This window comes from Oryctolagus cuniculus, chromosome 5 (genome assembly GCF_964237555.1).
Source record: "Oryctolagus cuniculus chromosome 5, mOryCun1.1, whole genome shotgun sequence".
Lineage (NCBI taxonomy): Eukaryota > Metazoa > Chordata > Mammalia > Lagomorpha > Leporidae > Oryctolagus > Oryctolagus cuniculus.
In genome coordinates this window covers 145,025,838-145,047,297 of record NC_091436.1, presented here as the reverse complement: position 1 = coordinate 145,047,297, position 21,460 = coordinate 145,025,838, and the positions used below count along the sequence as shown (strand labels likewise).

The window sequence follows — 21,460 nt, the reverse complement described above, 5'->3', positions numbered from 1 at the left end:
AATTATAGAAATACAGCAGCAGTGCCTGGCATCATGGTGCAGTGCTTTAAGCTGTTACCTGTACTGCCAGCATCCCATTTGGGTGCCAGTTTGAGTCCCAGCTGCTCCACTTCCAATCCAGCTCCCTGCTAATGTGCCTGGGAAAGCAGCAGAAAATGACTCAAGTGCTTGGGTCCCTGCAACCCATGTGGGAGACCCAAATGGAGTTCCGGACTCCTGCCTTAGGCCTGGCACAGCCCTGGCAGTTGCAGCCATTTGGGAAGTGAACCAGCAGATGGAAGATCTCTTTCTCTCTCCCTCCCCCACGCCCTCCCTCCTTTCCTTTGTCTCTCTCTCTCTCTCTATAACTCTCTTTCAAATAAATAAAATAAATCTTTTTTTTTTTTTAATTTTTTGACAGGCAGAGTGGACAGTGAGAGAGAGAGACAGAGAGAAAGGTCTTCCTTTGCCGTTGGTTCACCCTCCAATGGCCGCCGCGGCCGGCGCGCTGCGGCCGGCGCACCGCGCTGATCCGATGGCAGGAGCCAGGAGCCAGGTGCTTTTCCTGGTCTCCCATGGGGTGCAGGACCCAAGCACCTGGGCCATCCTCCACTGCACTCCCTGGCCACAGCAGAGAGCTGGCCTGGAAGAGGGGCAACCGGGACAGAATCCGGCGCCCCGACTGGGACTAGAACCCGGTGTGCCGGCGCCGCTAGGCGGAGGATTAGCCTAGTGAGCCGCGGCGCTGGCCAATAAAATAAATCTTAATAAAAATGGAATGTAGCAACAAAGTTGTTAATGTTACTTAATAATGTATAGTTGGAATTTTGCAATATTTTTAAAATGATGTATTTTAATGGTTATATTTATACACATTCACCTGTAAACAAGGCCCCTCTGAACCTTGCAGTGCGAGTCAGACCAGAGACTGAGTATAGTTAAAGAAAGAAAGGTGTGATATCCAGGGGGTGGGCTTGAGGGCCAACTTTGCCACTTTTGTGCTGAGTGATGTTGGCTCCTACATAAAGAAAACTTGCATGATTGAAGTGTTAAATTTGCTTTCTCTTCTACCCTTCCTTCTTTATGCTTATTCTTTTCCAGGTTCAGGAAAGTCCTTCTCCATGATGGGCCATGCTGAGCAGTTGGGCCTTATTCCAAGGCTCTGTTGTGCTTTATTTAAAAGAATCTCTTTGGAGCAAAATGAGTCCCACACCTTTAAAGTGGAAGTATCATATATGGAAATTTATAATGAGAAAGTTCGTGATCTTTTAGACCCCAAAGGGTGAGTCAGTTGTTGAAATTCAGCTTGTAACTAGAGGTAATTTCTTTAAATAATCCTGAGGTTAAAATTGCAAGTGAATATATATATTTGAGCCCTGTTCACTGCTCTGAGAAACTGAGAAATCATGAGCTACCCAAAGCCTCACAACATATCCATGGTTCCTACAGTCTGGCCTATATTCATGTTGAAAGTTGTTTATGTCTGTGCATGCCATCTGAAAAGATGGTTTACTATAGGTAAATTTTGTTTGCACTATGGACTATTCATAAAAATTGAGTTACAAGGGACACATTGGTTCTTCCATTAGTATTTAAAATAAATTCTAGGTTGAAGGTAAAGTGTTGGATGATTGAAACAACCTGGCCTAGGCAAGTCATTCCCTTCCCTGGCTGCTTTTGAAGGATCCACTGGCCTGAGTTTCATCACCTGTACATGCTTTGATTCAGCAGCACATGAAATGGTGAAACCTAGACATCTGTGTTTTTATGACACTAGATAACTTTGATTCATAGAAGGGGGGGGCATTTTATTTTTTGTCAACTAAATTTGAACTGGTTTAAAACACATATTTGTAGAAATATGTACAAAAATGTAAAAAGAAATAAAAATGACCTATAAGCCCACCATTCAAAAATAACCACCGTTAATACCTTGGTGCATTTTGATTTTGTGTGTCTGACCTGTGTCTGTGCATACTCCTCTCACATTTTGAGATTTTTCATAAATGCAGATTTTGAATTCATCTTGATTTTTCCTAATAGCATAATGAATGCTTTCTCGTGTCATTAAAATTTATTTTTAAATTCTTTTAACAACTCTGTGATATGTAACATTTCAGAACACTTAGAAGGCCACAGAAATCTTAGATGAAATCAAAAGTATAGGATCAAAATTAGGGAGTCAAGGAAATGACTAAGTCGGGGCCAGCACCATGGCTCACATGGTTAATCCTCTTCCTGTGGCACCAGCATCCAATATGGGCCCCAAGAAAGGAAGACTTTTCTCTCTGTCTCTCTCTAACTCTGTCAAATTAAAAAAAAAAAGGAAATGACTCAGTCATAAGAAATATATTTACTTGGAAGAGTTATTATTTAATGCCTATGAAGGAATGATTTGCCTTTTTCCCCCTCAATGTGTCATTCATTCATATATATGCAGTAACAATGCATTTATTTTCTAATACTGTTCAATATTCCATTGTAACATAACTTAGTCCAGGTGTTGGTGTGGTTTCCACTTTTTCTCATTACAATTCTCCTCTGACCATTCTTATATAGGACTCCTGGTGTACAGATGCAGAGTTTCTAGGGACTGCATCAAAGGGTGGAACTGAGTCAAGGGAGACCGATTCTCCACATTTATTAAAGAGTAAAAACTTTTCCAAAGTGGATGTACCAATTTACACTGTCCCCATCAGTGTGCAAGAATTCCAGATATTAGACCCCATCCCAATCATGTAAAGTGATAGATTTACTGTGTCCTGCTACTGAACAGAGTCACAGAATCCCTGGCTTTGGGAGCATAGTGAGCTTGAGTGCTGGCTTGTGTGTATCAGGGTAGCTTTCTTGAATACATGCATTATGGTTTGCCCCTGTTTACAGAACAGCAGAATTGCTTGTTGTCACATTGAATTCTTCATCCTTAAAGTTAGTAAAACCTACTTTGTAGAAACATTGTGGGATTAAATGGGATAACCGAAGTGCTTAGGGAGCAACACCAAGACTTTGGAAGCACTCAGTGATACTTACTTCCTTTTTTCCACACTTGAGTGATGCCAAGAATTGACTCTTCACTTGAAAAGTGATTAATATTCAATGCCATGAAAACGATGACACACACAATACGGTAAAAACATATGCAGCTTTGCTTTTAACCTCAATTGTCGGTTGACAAGCTCTTCAAGTGAGTCCCAAACCAGATTTTCCATTTAAAAAATTCAAAAGAGCCCTAAAATCTCGAGTAGAACCAGTTCTAAATATAGAATAAATATCAGTGACTACAACTTCTGTGCTGTGCTCTCACTTTCTGTATAAAATTGTTAGCATAGAAGCAGCACAAATCAATGCAGCTTGGAAAAGTAAATTAAACATAGTTCAATATCATTCGCTATTCAAAATTTAAAACATTGTTTACTGGAAAAGTGCTTTTTTTTTAAATTTGACATACAGAGTTAGACAGTGAGAGAGAGACAGAGAGAAAGGTCTTCCTTCCGTTGGTTCACCCCCCAAATGGCCACTACGGCCGGAGCTACGCCGATCCAAAGCCAGGAGTCAGGTGCTTCTCCTGGTCTCCCATGCGGGTGCAGGGCCCAAGCACCTGGGCCATCCTCCACTGCACTCCCGGGCCACAGCAGAAAGCTGAACCAAAAGAGGAGCAACTGGGACTAGAACCGGCGCCCATATGGGATGCCTGCACCGCAGGCAGAGGATTAACCTAGTGAGCCATGGTGCCAGCCCTGGAGTACTTTCTTATAAAATAACCTCAAGGTTAAATTTTATCTTTGTTCTTTGCTTCACTATTTTTTTCCCCTATGTGAAACTGAATTTCATCTACTAAAACAAGTTAGCCTAACCTAGTTCTGTGTACTGGTTGTTTAGTTTAGGTCTAGAGATAGAACTTTTTAAATAGTACATTACTTTAAATAGAAATCAGAGTATAAAAGACATTCCTCTTATGGAATGCTGTTTTGCTAATCCAAATAAAGGTTTTTTTTAGAATATTTTTTGACCAGTAAAAAAATTTTTTTTATAATTCTAGTCTTAATTTCTGGGTACTTAAGAAGAAAGAAAAGCTTCCAAATTTGGTCTGATTCATTTATTCCTTTTCTTCCCTCCCACAGAAGTAGACAATCTCTTAAAGTTCGAGAGCATAAAGTTTTGGGACCATATGTAGATGGTTTATCTCAACTGGCCGTCACTAGTTTTGAGGTAAGTATCAGTTTTTAAAAATGTCATTAAAAAATCAATATATCCAAGCATGTAGGTAATATTGGGTATATTTTGTGTGGATGCTTTATAGCATATCAGTTCATATCATATCATGTTCTTGGAGACCCCGCATCTGCACACACCTCCCCACCCCCATTCGTGCTCTGCATGCCACATTGTTGTACAGGTTTTACGGTGTGGCCAAGAGGCATACTATTTTGTGGCTCCTGGATGTTGTCACTAAGATTGTTCTGTTGAAACAGATCTCCCTAAGTTGCCAATGACACCCTTCTAGACACATCCGATAATCCAAACGGTGTCTGCTTGTTAATTCAACCCCTCCTCGTGGATAAGTCTGTCACCTTTCACTCTTTGGGGTCTCTTGTTTCTTGACATCACTGCTCTACCTCCTAATCTGTTTTCCTACTCCTTGAAATCGATGCCCTATTCAGATGGGCCTTGATGTTCTGTCCTTATTTCTATGGTCATTGCATTGAAAATCTCACAACACAAACTGCTATCTCTGTTGCTGAAGTGGGAATGAATAAATGGCTAGATTCCTGCTTGTACTTGTGTTATCTCGGCAGTGTGGCTGCCCTACTATAACATCTGATGTAGTATAACTAAAATTAACCTGTGAGGTAGCTCTCTCCAGCCAGTTAAATGAAGATGTATGTGGTATTGTTCACATGAGAAATAGGGCACAGTCACCACTTTCAAAACATTGAGACTCTGAAGTGAATGAGAACGCTTCCAATCTAAAGGTGCTGAGTCCACACCTTCACAAAGTTCCTGATTCTTAGCATGACTGCGTTAGGATCCATGCGTGACAGCATTTATTAGTAGGAGCCTGGGAGCTCTTGATTTGCATCCCAGCTCTATGTCCTACTAGATCTGGGGAAGGCTGTTTGGCCTCCATGAACTTCAGCATCCTTGTGTACAAAATCAGGAAAACTCTTCTTTCATGAGGATTATTCAGCAAACATTTTCTAAGAACCCATGGATATCGAGTCATTGTAGCAGCAGGTACACAAAGATAAAGAAGGAAAATCCTCTGCCCTTGGAGCACTGTAATTTTGAAAGAGAGAGGAGCATAAGCAGGTGACAGACAGCTCCCCAGGCTGATAAGCACAGGAGAGGTAGAATTAAAGCTGGTTCTGGAGGCTGGGACATTAAGGAGCTTGGTGCTGGCATTTCCATGGCACCTGATGAGGGTGTTTTTGCTGCAATCATGACATACTGGAGGCATCTCTTAGTGGGAGAGGGCAAGTGCACCAGTTCTTCTTCTTCTTCTTTTTTTTTTTAATTTATTTGACAGGTAGAGTTAGTGAGAGAGAGAGAGAGACAGGGAGAAAGGTCTTCCTTCTGTTGGTTCACCTCCCAAATGGCCGCTATGGCCGGAGCTACACCGATCTGAAGCCAGGAGCCAGGTGCTTCTTCCTGGTCTCCCATGGGGTGCAGGGCCCAAGCACTTGGGCGATCTTCCACTGCCTTCCCGGGCCACAGCAGAGAGCTGGACTGGAAGAGGAGCAACCGGGACTAGAACCCGCTGCCCATATGGGATGCCAGCACCGCAGGAGGAGGATTAACCAAGTGAGCAACAGCGCCAGCTCATCAGTTCTTCTTTTAAAGCCCTTAGTGCCTTCCTGGGGAATCTACCCTCGTGATTGATCTAATCATAATTGCCTCCCAAGACTCCATCTCCAAATACCATTAACATGAATTTGTTTCCAACACATAAAATTTAGGGGACATCTACTGACCATAGCATAGTTACTGAGTATATGGAGTCTCAATGGATATTTTAGCCTTCCTGGAAACTTGCCAAGGAGAAAAAAAAAAAACAAAAAACAAAAAAAACAGGAACTTAACAGAGAAAGAAAACAATTGGAGAATGGAAAGAAGGATAGGGGAAACATTTAATCCACTAGAACTGAGAGAGGTGGAACCTGAAACCGCTCTCAGTGGAGGAGAGCTGTGGGGAGCAACTCGGACTAGACTAAGTTACTGGAATTAAGACTTATTCTATGCATCTGCTCTCCCACAATATGGCGCTGAGAAGGGAGAAACAGCTTCTACACAGCTGCCTCCAGTTCAACCAATAAACTCTAGGACCTACTCCTGATTGGAGGAGAGCAGCGTACTCGGCGTGTGGGTAGCAGAGTTGGGATTGGTGGAAGAGGACTATAAAGGAGGAGAGAGACAACATGCACCAGGAACATCTAAGGGGAACATCTGAAGGAACACCTGTGCAGCCCCCGAGAGAGCCGGCCGGCGGTGTGCCGCTCCCCCGCGGAAGTGGGGAGAGTGGCTAGGGGGAACCGCCCTTCCACGGAGGTGGAAGGGTCAGTAGCCAACCCGGGAAGAACCAGCAGCAAACCCGGGGAGGGCCGAGCAGGCAAAAGAACAGCGCAGGGTCCTGTGTCGTTCCTCCACGAAGACGGGGAGCGACATAATGGTGCCGTGACTCGGATATGAAGCCTAGGCAGGGCTTAGTGTCGTTCCTCCACGAAGAGGGGGAGCAACATAATGGTGCCATGACTCGGATAGAAAACCTAGGAGGGAAGAAACGGGAAGAAGTGGGAAAATACCAGAGAGAGAGACTAGCAAAGAGCCTAGGGAAAAGCCGGACGGAAAAGGTGCCGGAAGAAGCTATTGAAAGCCTAGGCATAGACTCGGATATGGACTGTGGGAAAGAAGTTAGGATTGAAAGCGAAAGTGAAAGCTTTCATAGACTCTGATGCGGACTATGGCGGGGAAGCTAGGAGATTGAAAGCGAAAGTGAAACCTGGAGGAGGCTTGGACTCGGATGCGGACTGTGGGGAGAAACTGGGAGAAATGAGAGGGGAATATTGTTGTTGGAAGAAAAGTTAGGGAAACATACCGGGTAGAGAAAAATGTTAGGAAAATTGAAGCCACAGGGGCAGGCCGAGGTGGAGACGTAAGCCAGCTTGGAATTCTTCAAGTCAGCCCGGGGAGCAAAAGGCGAAAATCTGGAACCAGAGGCAGAGACGTGGGCCGCCAGGTTGGAATTCGCCAGGTTAGTCCGGGGAACTTGGACTGAATGCCGGTGGCGGAAACGTGAGCTACGCTGTGTGATTCGCGGAAGCCGCCGCGTGCAGAGAGAGCACGGGGCGTGAATAGATAGGGAACGCGGGGCTAGTGCGAGGCCGTGGTGCGGGCGCAAAGGGGCGCGAAGACCGCGGAGCGCGCGCACGAAGCCGGGAAGCCGCGCAGATGAGAGAAGCGCGGGCTGAAGCGGCTCAGAGCCGGGAAGCCGCCGAGAAGCAGCCTCGGGGCAGGCGCCGGGATGCCGCAGGGATAAGAGAAACAGAAATTTAGAAGTAAAATGAGAGAAATAGCAATGCTGGCAGATAGAAGTAAGATGGAAGAGATAGGAATGCCCGGAGATAGAGAAATAGAAAAAAATAAGGCCTCCCCTCAACATGGCAATGAGAGAGCTTGGATTCGGTCTGCCTGATTAGGGAGATGGTGAGCACCTGCGGGCGGCTAGCAGCTTATGCGCCGCAGGTCACCGAAGACAGGCACGAATTAACATCAATAAGTCTCCCCACAATACCGCAATGAGAAGGCTTGGATTCGGTCTGCCTGATTAGTAAGGCGATAAGCACCAGCAGGCAGCTCGACCAGAGTATGAGCTGCAGGTCACCGAAGATAGGCACGAATCAACACCAATAAGTCTCCCCACAATACCGCAATGAGAAGGCTTGGATTCGGTTGCTTGATTGCTAGGGCTTGTAAGCACCTGCAGGCAGTTCTAGCAGAGCAGAGAATGCGCTGCAGGGCACTGAACACAGGCACGCATCAGCGCCTAAAAACCTCCTCACAACATGGCGAAGAGAGGACCCAGATTCGGTTTGCCTGATTGGTAGGGCTTGTAAGCACCTGTGGGCAACTCCAGCAAGCAGAGCAGAGTGTGTGCCGCGGGGCACCGAAGACAGGCGTGTATCAACGCCAAAAATAAAAAGAAAGGGGGATCTGTGGGGAGCAACCCAGACTAGACTAAGTTACTGGAATTAAGACTTATTCTATGCATCTGCTCTCCCACAATATGGCGCTGAGAAGGGAGAAACAGCTTCTACACAGCTGCCTCCAGTTCAACCAATAAACTCTAGGACCTACTCCTGATTGGAGGAGAGCAGCGTACTCGGCGTGTGGGTAGCAGAGTTGGGATTGGTGGAAGAGGACTATAAAGGAGGAGAGAGACAACATGCACCAGGAACATCTAAGGGGAACATCTGAAGGAACACCTGTGCAGCCCCCGAGAGAGCCGGCCGGCGGTGTGCCGCTCCCCCGCGGAAGTGGGGAGAGTGGCTAGGGGGAACCGCCCTTCCACGGAGGTGGAAGGGTCGGTAGCCAACCCGGGGAGGGCCGAGCAGACAAAAGAACAGCGCAGGGTCCTGTGTCGTTCCTCCACGAAGACGGGGAGCGACAGAGAGCAGAGAGGTTTTGTGGAAGGCTGTAGGAGAAGCATCAGGGGGACCACAATGAATGCATACATCTGGTGCACAGGACTGTGTTCTTGCTTTACTCATAGGGTGTTCCTTATGCTTTGCCTCTAGGATATTGAGTCATTGATGTCTGAGGGAAATAAGTCTCGGACAGTAGCTGCAACCAACATGAATGAAGAGAGCAGCCGCTCCCATGCTGTGTTCAACATCATAATCACGCAGACGCTGTACGACCTGCAGTCTGGGGTGAGGGATTGGACGGAGCCTTTGGGGAGGGTGGAAGAACTCGAGGTGTCCACATGGTGAAGTGTTTCGTGGTTGGATTTGGTGGTTTGGCATTTCACATTGGTTCTTCTTGCTAGAGGAGATGCTTTTTTTAAATCATTTAATTGGGGGGGGGGGGCTCCCTTTACATGTAATTTTTTAAATTGGATTTCTTGTGTAAACTTCCTAAAGATGTGATGATATCACCATAAAGTTTTTAATACATATTGTTTCATACTGAAATTGCCCTCAAACAAATATTTCTACTGCATCATCACTGAGGGGTATGAAAGAGGAAACCACAGCAATTGGCCTGAAGAACACTTTTCAGAAGAAAGGTTTACTGCAGACGTGCAGGGAGCCTCACATCCTGATACTCCCTCACAGCCCCATAAAATGCCCAGCTTTCTGACTCTTTTCTGGAAAGCTGTGTGTTCTTTCTAGGCAACTGCAAAACAAAATGCTTCCTCTGCACACCAATGGAAATGTTGACAGTGAAATCCATTGCTAGTTCAGGTAGCTCTTCTGACTGCTGAAAATCAGGAGAAGTTTACTGCATTAGAGTGAGATGGATAACTGGGGTTGCTGTGAATTAAAGTGCTAACATAGAGGCAGATGGTCATATGGCTTCTGCATTAATGTGTGTTGTTTCTCTCTTGTTTCCCACAACTAGAACTCAGGAGAGAAAGTCAGTAAGGTCAGCTTGGTAGACCTGGCGGGTAGTGAAAGAGTGTCCAAAACAGGAGCCGCGGGAGAGCGACTGAAGGAAGGCAGCAACATTAACAAGTAAGGCGGCTGGCGCGAGATGACCCACGAGGTGCAACCCTGCTAAAAATGGCTCACATGTGTAGCTGTGTATTCATGTAATGCTGTGTAAGGTAAAATACAAATCACAACTTTGTAAATGAACTCCCATCTTCAGCCAACTCAGAGAGCTCATTCTGGAAAGAATATCTGCTTTGTATCCCTCTACAAGGTTATACTGTTTGCCTTGAATGCCTGCTGTGGGCCCAGTGATGCAGTAAAGGCTGAAAGACAGCAGAATGGCAAGAGACACGCGGGAGTTTGCTGGGTAAACCAAGGAGATCCGTGCAGAGGCCCCAGTAAAAGACTTGGCAGGAGGTACCCCAGGGTGACTCCTGACATGTAGGACCAAGTCCTTGCCTTCCAACACGGGGTGGGAGGGGCCAGAATTTATATTGAAGGGTAGACTCTCGAGCCAGACTGCCTGGGTTTAATCCTGCCTTTGCCTCTTACTATAGTGTGTATCAAGGGGAAGCGATTTCGCCACTCTGCGCCCCATTTTGCCCATCTGTGAAATGGAGATAATGATAATACTTTATAGGATTGTTGGCGATTAAATGCCCAGAGTGCCTGGTATATAAAAATATAGTGTGCACTGAATAAATATTGTTGTAGCTGTTATTTTTATAATCAGCACAATCTATCATTATTCCAAGTTCAGCAGAAAGTAGTTTTGACTAGTTATTATCTATTCCTGTTGAGCCATCATTTACACAGAATCTAACAAGAGGGAATATATTTAAGAACATGTTGATACTGCTTGCATTTTAAAATGTTAGCATATCTTGATTTTAGTTCACAAAAGTTAGAAAATTTGAAGTAAAATATTGCACCCCCCCACCACCCCATCAGACAACCACAGCCATATTCACTGGGAAAGACAGCTACTTTAGGGAGTTAATCATCCAGTCTTCCTGTCTCCTGCTCTGATAACAAAGGATTTTACTCTATTTCATGATGAGACTTTGTAGGATCCCACGCTGGCACCGTTGCTGTGGGTTCCAAAATTAGTTCAGGCAAAAGGAAAAGAAATGCAGAATTGGGTGAGGGAGTAGATACCAAAGACAAGATTGTCACCCCTCCTGGAGGCTCGCCAACCTGTGCTGAGCTGTGTGACCCTTCACCTGCCCGCTGAGCTTGTCAGATAATACTGGGAAGTTCGTGCAGGGGCTTGTGAGAACTTCTAGCATACGTGTGTGACTGGCCTCAATGTAGAGCAGCATGGACTTCCAGTGAGCTCTTGCCAGTGCCAGGGCCTGTTCTGCACGCTCTCTATGCCATGATTCATCTGATCTTCACATCCGCATCAGGAGTTGGGGCCTCTAATTCCCATTTTACAGATGAGAATACTAAGGCAGAGAGCTGTTAGGTAACGTGTCTCAGGTCACCACACTCTAAGTACAGATCTGGGATTTGATTGCACGCAGGATCCAGAACCCAGGATCAACCACTAAACTGTCCTTGAGGTCGCCACTTTCCATGTGCCTAAAAGAGTCTGTTGAATACTTTTGTCCCAGAGTAGATACTAATGGTGCCACCCTTAAACTTAGATACTCTATTATGTCATGGCCCCACGTGGACTAACTACCCCAAGGCCATGTGATAACATGGTTCAGATCCTCTAGCAAGTGATTCTTTTCTGTTAACTGCTCACTGAGCAGAGTGGAATCCTCTTGGCATCCTACTGTCTCTCTTAATTTATGTACTAGGTCTTTCACAAATGAGTGGAGTGTATTCCATACTGCTAGTTTGTGGGATAGGACCAGGGTTCTTGATAACCTTCAGAACACTTTATGTGCTCAGTGAGGCTCAAAATAGGTATTTTTATCTCTGGGAGCATAACAGGTATTTTCAAGACAAGGAAACTGATGTTTAGAGTCACTAAATAGCATAAATAAAATCCCAGGCCTCTAGCATGAGTCTGGCATTGCTATAGATGCTGAGAATGAAAAAGGAATTTAGACTTTGAGGTAGGTAGAATAACACCTCCCACACCCAAATTTGCCCACATTCTAATTCCAAAAACCTGTGTGTAGGCTACCTTACAAAGCAACAGATTTCACAGGTGTAATTAAGTACAGGATTCTGAGATGGTGAGATTATCCAGGTAAGCCCACAGTAATCACTAGAGCCCTTTCAAGTAGAAAGCGAAGATAGGAGAAGTAGAGGCAGAGTGAAAGAGGGTGAGGAAACTTTGACCAGCCATTGCCTGCCTGAGGATAGAGGAAGAGGCATGAGCCAGGGAATGGGGGCATCTGTGGAGGCTGAAAATGACAAGGACACAGGACACAGGTTCCCCCCCAGAGGGAACATGGCCCGGCCACCACTGATTTTAGCCCAGGAGGATGCATCCTGAACTGACCTCCACAACTGTGAGATAATACATCTGTGCTGATTTGCACATTTGGCACAGGGGTCAGGACTCTGCAGGATGAGAGCCCACATCCCATGTCAGAGTTCTTGGTTTCCTGTCCTGACTACTCCTGAGTCCAGCTTCCTGCTAATGAGCACTTGGGGAGGCAGCAGGTGATGGCTCAGTCCTTGAGTCCCTGCACCCATGTGAGAGACCTGGATTGACTTCTAGGCTCTTGGCTTCAACCTGGCCCCTGGCTCAGCCCCAGGTGTTACCATTGCAGCCATTTGGGGAATGAGCCAGTAGATGGAAGATATTCTCTCTCTCTCTTTCTCTCTCTCTTTCTCTCTCTCTCTCTCTCTTTCTCTTTCTGGGCCTTTCAAATAAATCAGTCCATCTTAAAAGAAAAACAGATTTTGGATAGGTAGTATGGACCTGCACTCTTTGGATCTGTTTTAGCAGATGTGTATCAAACACTGACTAGGCGTGAGAACATAGGAATGTGTGAGATGGGACTCTGTCCTCAGAAAGTGTGGAAGGCAGACCTTTGGGATGATTGTGTGAATACATTAGGGGCCACAGGAACTAAAAAAGTAGCTCCCCCCCATCCTTGGTTTCACTTTGCATGGTCAGTCATGAACCAAAAAATGTTAAATGGAAAATTCTAGAAATAAATATAAGTTTTAGATTGCATACTCTTCCAGGTAGTGTGGTGAAATCTCACGCCGTTTAGCCTAGGACATGAATCATCTCTTTGTCTAGTGTACCCATCCCATACGCACTCCTCATGTGTTGGTCACTTAATACACATCTTGGGCGGGCGCCGCAGCTCAATAGGCTAATCTTCCGCCTAGCGGTGCTGGCACACAGGGTTCTAGTCCCGGTCAGGGGGCCGGATTCTGTCCCAGTTGCCCCTCTTCCAGACCAGCTCTCTGCTGTGGCCCGGGAGTGCAGTGGAGGATGGCCCAAGTCCTTGGGCCCTGCACACCCGCATGGGAGACCAGGAGAAGCACCTGGCTCCTGCCTTCGGATCAGCGCGGTGCGCTAACCGCAGCGCACCGGCCACGACGGCCATTGGAGGGTGAACAAACAGCAAAGGAAGACTTTTCTCTCTGTCTCTCTCTCACACTGTCCACTCTGTCAAGAAAAAAAACAAAAACAAACAAAAAAAACAACAACAACAAAAAAAAAACAAAAACTTAATACACGTCTCAGTTGACAGATGGACTGGTACTATCACAGTGCTTGTTGTCTTCAAGTAACCCTTACACTGTCCTTACACTGTAGCCTAACACTGTGTCACCTTCCCTACACCGTCCACTTCACTGCATCTCCTCCCACAGGCATTGGGGCATCCCACATCATCACAAAGGTGAAGACAGTACAGCATGATACTGTGAGAGACCTCAATCACTTAACTCTTACTACAATATTTTGTTAGAATTGTTCTATGTCACCGTTATTATTGTTCATCTTACTGTGCCTCACTGATAAATTCTATCATGGGTACCTATGCAGAGGAGCGAGCATGGTATATCTTGGGCTTGGTGCAAGTCACAGTTTCAGGCATGCACTGAGAGATATCCCCCATGGAATAGGGGGCCCTGCTGGACACAGGCAAGAACTCTATAACACAGCCCGGAGGAGCAGGGAGGGTGGCCCAGAGCAGACACTGCGCTTCCTTGGCTGTATAAGCAAGCTGTGTGATCCTTCTGTGCCTCGGTTTCTTCATCTGTAAGGTGTGGATGCAGAAAGCACCTTGTGAGTAGGATTCTTACGAGGATTTAATTACTTGCTTTTGGTAAAGTGTTTCGAACAGCGCCTACCACATAGGAAGCTGTATATGCAAATGTTTACTGATAAAGTAAAAGAAAATAATAAATTGAAACTACTATTTATAGTTCCACAAACGATTCTCGAAGTCTTTCCCTCTCTCTCTGCCCTCAAATAAATAAATAAATCTTAAAAAAAAAAAAAAATCAGTTCCCGGTTGCACACTACAGCTAAGGAAATCCTGCCACGTTCCCTGAGCTCCCTCAGCCTCTAGTTGTGCTTCTTTGGATGCAGCATTAATAATCCTCTTAAGCAGACCTGTCAGGGACTTCACACAGACATCAGTGTCTACTTAATGGGCTAAGGATTTAGGAGCTTCATGTCTCCTGCAGCTCTTAAGAGCCTTAAAGCGCATGTTACCCCCTTCATTTGCAGCGTGAAGTTGCTGTGTGGCTATGCTGCGGCATGTTCAGCGCTCAGGAGGAGAGGCCACCTGTGAGCCATCTGCACGGCGCCAGCTCCGCACCGGGCTGCTGCCGTCTGCCGGGTGGAGGAGGAGCGCGGAAGCCTTTCCCCTCTGCTCAGGCTGCTGCCTTCAGCTTCTCCAGGCACTCAGTTAGGTCACGGACCACTCTGTCCAAGGCCCTCAGGTGTTGGAAATGGTTGTGTTTTATTCTCAACCATGTCCAGTCACTAAATGCAAAAAATGATCATCTAATGAATACCTTTCCCCATCTCATTTCCACTTCAGTTGCTATAGTTAATAACGAAGTGTATGCTAACATGTTCACAAATGGATTCTTCTGAACCATAGTTATAGGGATATTCATATATGTTTCTTCTAGGATTGTGTCATGTAATTTGTTATAGTATAACTTATAAACATGGTATTTCTTTTTTATTTTAGATATTTATTTATATGAAAGGCAGAGGTACAGAGAAGCAGAGGCAGAGAGAGAGAGAAGTCTTCCATCCACTGATTCACTCCTCAGATGGCTGCAATGGCCGGAGCTATGCCGATCCCAAGCCAGGAGCCAGGAGCTTCTTCCAGGTTTCCCACATGGATGCAGTTGGGTCATCTTCTACTGCTTCCAAAGCCAGAGCAGAGAGCTGGATTGGAAGTGGAGCAGCCGGAACTCAAATTGGCACCCATATGGGATGTCAGCACTGCAGGCAGCAGCTTTACCTGCTACACCACAGCACCAGCTCCTAAACATAGTATTTCTAATATTCCATGTGACTCAGTCCCCCATTTTTCATCTTGAGTATTTTCTGTGAGTCTTCTTTGTTTCTTAGTACTTTCGGGGCCAGTGTTGTGGTACGGCGGGTTAAGTTGCCACTTGTAATGTTGGCATCCCATTTTCAAAGTGCTGGTTCAAGTCTCAGCTGCTCCACTTCCAATCCAGCTCTTCTGGGAAAGCAGTAGATACTAGCCAAGGTACTTGGGTTCCTGCCACCCATGTAGGAGACCCAGATGGAGTTCCTGGCTCCTGGTTTTGTCCTGGCCCAACCCCATGCATTGCAGCCATTTGGAGAGTAACCAGTAGATAAAAGATTGATCTTTCTCTGTCTCTGTCTGTCTGCCTTTCAAATAAATAAATAAATATCTAAAAACCATAAGAGACCTCATTTCAAATGGATATTGCTGAAATCACCAAACATGTGTTTGTATTGGGAGAGAATAAAAGTGGCCAGCTTGTGTCCTTTAATCAGGGTGAGGAACCTTGGAAATTTACAGCTTAGACATTTCAGGGTCCGATCATCTGAACAAATGCCTGGACAGACGTCTTTGCCATTAACAGGCAACCCAGAAAGGACAGGAAAAATCTGTTCTTTGGGACACATGCTTTAGGGACTGTGACAGGGAGACCCCAGTGTTTTTGTCAGAGCATTTGCACAAGCACTAGGTTCTGCAAATGGTCCTGGGGGAAAAAAAAAAGATCCCAGAACAAATAGTTTTGAAAAAGGCTACCTGTAAGTCCTTTGGAGGTTCATGGTACAAAAAAACTCTGCAGGAATGAATCCCATATAACTTTAACTCTTCATTCCCTGGACTTATATGATGGCAGAATTCTGGGTGTAACATGGAGATCTCCAGAAGAAACATTCAGCAGAAACCTTTTTGCAAAAGTTAGTATAACCGGGGGCTGGCACTGTGGCATAGTGGGCTAATCCAGCCTGTAGCGCCGGCATCCCATGTGGGCACCAGTTTGAGTCCTGACTGCTCCACTTCCAGTCCTGCTCTCTGCCAGTGCGCTTGGGAAAGCAGTGGAGTATGGTTCAAGTCATTGGGCCCCTGCACCCGTATAGCAGACCTGGAAGAAGCTCTAGGCTCCTGGCTTCAACCTGGCCTAGCCCCTGTTGTTGTGGACATTTGAGGAGTGAACCAGCAAATGGAAGATCTCCCTCTATGTCTCTCCTGCTCTTTCTGTGTCTCTGCCTTTCAAATAAATAAATAAATAAATAAATATTTTTTAAAAAAACCTGAAAGGGAATGAGATTAGGAAGTATACTCATTAGATGAACATTGAGCTGACATTAGCCACTGGAAAACAATGTGTAAGGAAGTCACACACCATAGGTTCAGCTACTCTTTCTCTCCTGTTGTGTGACAGTGCTGTCCTTTCCCTGTGATTAACCACCCGTATTCTTATATGTTTCTCTTTACTCTTAAGAGATGGGGTTTACCGGAAAAGAAGCTGAATTCAAATCCACTTGCTTCATAGTGTTTCCAGTAGTTCTCTCAATGCCAAGGAGTGCATTCTGCCGTAGGCAACAGAGACCAATACAGTGACAGTGAGATGGTGGGCTTATTCTTCTCTTGACACAAGTCGTGCAGAGGCTGGAGCAGCACCTCAGAAACGCACACAGCTCTACCACTTTAGTCCTCCCCAGCTCCAGATGGCTCCACTGTTTCAGGCAGTGGGTCCACATCTGTGGTCCAGACAGGAAGATGAGGGGGAAGAAGGAAGGGCAAAGAAGCACAGGCTTTTTGAGCTATTAGGAGAACAATAGCTTTTTCAGAAGTCCCATCCTGTAACATCTATATGTATCTCCTTGACCAGAACTGTGTTTCAGTGCTACTCCAAGCTACACAGAGTTTGGAAAATAGAGATTTTAGCTTAAGATACCACTTCCTAGCAAAATCAGGAACATTCGGTGTGCCTCATAATATCACTGAATTAGTCCTTTTGGACAGAAGTACGTGCTCTGTTCTCCTGTGGATTCTAGACTTGGATTAACTCTGCAGATATTTACCTGAGTGCTTTCGGCAAGCCAGGCAAAATAGTTGCGTGGAGGACTGTGCATGACAGAGTGGTGGGTGATCTCATTCTAAATAGAGAAACACTGAGAAATACACATGCAATAAATACACATGTAGTTAGTATGAAATGTGTGTGAAGAAGAGCACTGGAAAGACAGATAAAATAACCTGCATGAAGTCCATCCTAAGCAGTAGGAATAAATCACGTCACATTATATCCACTCCCCAGGGAGCAATCTCACAGATAGTGTTTTAAGGGAAGCTATATATTTGGGGGAAGGTGCAGAAAAAGCAAAAGCAAAAACAAGTTCAATTACATCTCAGTTGTTTATCAATTATATTAACCAGAGCACATTTTTTTTAATCTTTCTGCATTTTTTTACCTTTTTTAAAAATTATTTTTGGGGGCCAGTGCTGTGTTATAGCTGGTAAAGCTGCTGCCTGTGGTGCCAGCATTCCATATGGGCACCGGTTCAAGTCCCAGCTGCTTCGCTTCCAATCCAGCTCTCTGCTGTGGCCTAGGAAAGCAGTAGAAGATGGCCCAGGTCCTTGGGCCCCTGCATCTGTGTGGGAGACCTAGAAGAGGGTCCTGGCTTCTGGATTTGGATCAGCTCAGCTTCAGCTGTTGCGGCCATTTGGGGAGTGAACTAGCAGATGGAAGACTCTCTCTCTCTCTCTCTCTCTCTCTCTCTCTCTCTCTCTGCTTCTGCCTCTCTGTGGCTCTGCCTTTCAAATGAATAAATAAACCTTTAAAACGATTATTAGAGACAGGTAGAAAGAGAATTCCTATCCTGGTTTACTCCCCACATGCCCTGGGGCTGTGCCAGGCTCAACACAGTCGGGAGCCAGGAACACAATCCAGGTCTCCCACATGGGTGGCAGGGACACAGGCACCTTAGCCACTAGGCCAAATGTTTGTCCCTACTTTCTTTTTGATCCTAAATTCTCTTTTATTATAGCCAGGTAGTTTTTATTTTGAAATTTTTTGTCTTGAAACATAGCTATCTATTTATAAATGTCATCCCCTAGCCCAACACCTCCTTCTGTCCAATCAGCTTCAGGGAACAGTGCCAGAAGGTTAGTGGTTAGTGGTCTTGTCAGATTTTTGCATCCCCGGAAATAAAATGCCTGTTAAAATGTGTGACCTGTTGTCCAGCTTTCATACTTTGCACTTTATGCCCCTGGATCATGCCTGCTGGGTGGTGGCATGAACTGCCTGTATCCAGTGGCCTGGTCATCGAGTCCCACTCACCCCCACCCCCATATGTCTTTTTTTGTGTCAAGGAGATTATAATAGGTTGAGAGTTCTTGTTTTGAATGTGTGCATACTATTAGGTGAAAGGGAATGGCTTTATTTATTATCTATTTCTCTGGCAGTTAAATTTACTGAACAAAGCACATGGGAAACTGGAGTCAAATTGCCATTGTACGTACCCACACGACTCCACCTCCCTGCTGCTGGGGCATTTAGAAGCTGTGCCCAGGGAGGAGAGCAGAAAGACATCTTTGTCTTCCAGGCATCTTAGGTCCAGCAGGTGAGAGAAGCCCTGTAAATTAGACTGGCTCAATTCAGACTAACAATAGAAAAGCAACCAGAGGCTTGTTAGCATGTGTGTCGCACTCTCACATAGGAGTATTCAGGAATGAGCAGCCCAGAGAGGTGGCTGGAACTCAGGCTTCTGGACCCTGCTAGGCTAAAGGAAGGAAAGAGGGTTTGGAGTTACTGGGTTGGGGGGAAGGCAAATTATGGTAAAGTGACCAAGAAAAGTGGTAAAAAGGATTGTTCATTGTGCAGATTTAAATTGTTGCCTTCCTCATTGATTGGAGTGGTTCAGAGCCGCCTTCTTGCAGGTGCTGGAGAGAGAGGCTTCTCTACAAAGGGAAATATCCTTTCCAAAAGGAAAACTTTTGCCTTGTTTTCAGTGCTTTTACTGAGTCTGCTGACTCTCAGTGGTTCTTAGCTCTAAATAATCCATATGCCAAGGAGGCATATTTTTAGGGTAGCATATTCTGGTACCCTCCCAGAGGGTACAGATGGACACTGTACAGTGGATGCTGATGACAGTGTATCAGTCTATCCTTTTTCTCTCAAAGCACTATTTGGTTTTATGTTTTGCTGTTTGGAAGGCCAGAAACTAGGGGCAGGTGTTTGGTGCAGTGGTTGGAACACCAGACCTAAACCCCAGCAGCATTTTTATGATGAAAATTTTTGGAAGAAGGTGGAAGCTTCACGCTGAACCTACATTGGCTGTAAGTGAGAGGGGTTCATATGCCTAAGTAGGCAGTGACGTGCCTGGGGCTCAACTACAGGGATCTCAACTCAAGGCTATGGCACACACCCAGGAAAGTGGAACAGTCTTTTTTGGGTTTGGGCCAGTAGCTGTTAACTGCTTAACTAACTAACCTATCTCTTCTGCTCTCCAACCTTTGTAATTAAATTTAGCATTTCAGAAATTTCTTTTAGCCACCATAAAGTCACTAATATTGATTTTTAGTCACTGAGCACTTTATATACTTTTTTAAAGATTAATTTTATTTATTTGAAAGGCAGAGTGACAGGGGATGAGAGGCATAGAGAGATCTTGCATCACTGGTTTACTCCCTAAAAGGCTACAACAGCTGGGGCGAGCTCAGGATGAAGTCAGGAATCAGGAACTCCATCTGGGTCTCCCATTTGGGTGGTAGGGACCCAAGTACTTGGGCCATCCTCCTCTGCTTTCCCAGGCACATCAGTAAGGAGTCGGATCAGAAGGGGATTCGGTTGCTGTTGCCGCAGGCAGCAGCCTGACCCACAGCTCCATGATGCTAGCCCCTTTATATGAATTAAATAATTGCAGCTGCTCTTGAATAATGAAATATCTGAGATGGTTCTGTTGCCAAACAACCCCCTAAACATTGTTATAGAACCCCCAAACCTGGGTCTGCCCGCCCGATGCGCAGAAAGCCTGTCACTGGCATCGGGGTGGTGGAAGAAAGTGGGTATTTATTGCAAAGGATAGACCAAGGAGCCCGGCAGCTATTGCTTAATTCCCAGGCTCCCTGAGGAGTTGGGAGTGAAGGTTCTTATAGATTGAAATTGGCACTGGAATCCAGGTTCCTATTTGGTTAGTGATGCTTCTTATCTTCCTTTGATTGGCTGGCAATAGCATGCTATTCCAGGAATTTATGATGGGTAGGTGGACTTCAGTTGGTTGGGGAGGTTACATGTAAGTGGTAGTTACCTTCTGCCCCAGACCTGGAATTCCCCTGCCTGGGCCTGGAATTCTTGTAAACAAACCCCTCCAGTCAGCACTGGCCAATAACGTTTTATCTATTGGAGTCTGTGAGTTCAGTAATTAGAACCTTGTAGGATCAGCTGTCCGAATCTCTCTGTGCAGTGAATTCCTTTTGATAAGGGACAAGACCACCTTGGGCTGAGGGACACAGACGAGAGGCCGGGTCCTGCATTTACATTATAGAGGTTCAGTCTCAGTTCAAAGAATTGTTTCCAACCAGAAACTTTATTTCAATAGTTGTAAAATGTGAAAAAAGAAAACCTATATTCTCTATTAAAACAGAAAGCTGTTTTTAACTTATATTGAACCTCTGCGTGCCTCTGTCTCACGTATGTCACATGCAGTTTTTTCAAGGTTGTGCACCCACCACCACATTTAAAACATTCTCATCACACCCAAAGGGAACTCTGGTGCAGAAGTCATTCCCCACTGTCCCTCCCATGTCCCTGGGCAGTCACTGCCTCTCGCTCTGTCGATTTGCCTGTTCTGGGTATTTTGTATAAATGGAGCCATACAAGATGTGTCAGTGTGAGTTTCCTGGTGCTCCTGTGACAAAGTACCATAAACGGAGTGGTTTAAGACAATTTATTTTCTCATGATTGTTGAGGCCAGGAGTCCAAAATCCAGAAACCAGCAGAGTTGGTTTCTTCTGGGCACTCAGGGTGAGACATTTATTTGACACCTCTCCCCCAGCTCCTGGTGGTCGCAGCAGTCCTTGGTGTCCTCAGGGTTGGAGATGTGCAATTCCAGTCTCTGCCTCTGCCTTTGCATGACCTTCCAACAGGGTCAGCAGTCATTGCATTTGGGCCCCTCCTTATACGGTACAACGTCATCTTAACTAATTACACCTGCTAGTCACTCTGAGCTTCTGTGGGCCTGAACTTGGGGGAGACACCGTTCAACCAAAGAGAGTGTTCTTTTGTGTTTGGCTTCTTTCTCTTAGTATCATTTGTCAGGGTTCATTCACGTGATAGAATGCATTAGAACTTCATTCCTTTTTATGGCCAAATAATATTCCATGCTGGGAATATGTATCCCTTCATCATTTGATAGGCATTTGGGTCGT

At 45.5% G+C, this 21,460-nt stretch overlaps 1 protein-coding gene across 12 annotated transcripts in view; it reads left to right on the top strand.

Annotated features, from left to right (window-relative positions):
• The window catches only part of KIF13A (kinesin family member 13A), a 243,192-nt gene that overhangs the window by 150,395 nt on the left and 71,337 nt on the right, over positions 1–21,460 (top strand). For all 12 annotated transcript variants that reach the window (XR_011388751.1, XM_008274127.4, XM_070074313.1 and 9 more), the window contains 4 exons: positions 1,081–1,261; positions 4,101–4,188; positions 8,772–8,906; positions 9,598–9,710. Coding sequence is in view for 11 of the 12 variants with exons in the window: in XM_008274127.4 (XP_008272349.1) it covers positions 1,081–1,261; positions 4,101–4,188; positions 8,772–8,906; positions 9,598–9,710 (517 nt within the window). In the remaining variant the exon portion in view is untranslated. The remainder of the gene's footprint in view (positions 1–1,080; positions 1,262–4,100; positions 4,189–8,771; positions 8,907–9,597; positions 9,711–21,460) is intronic.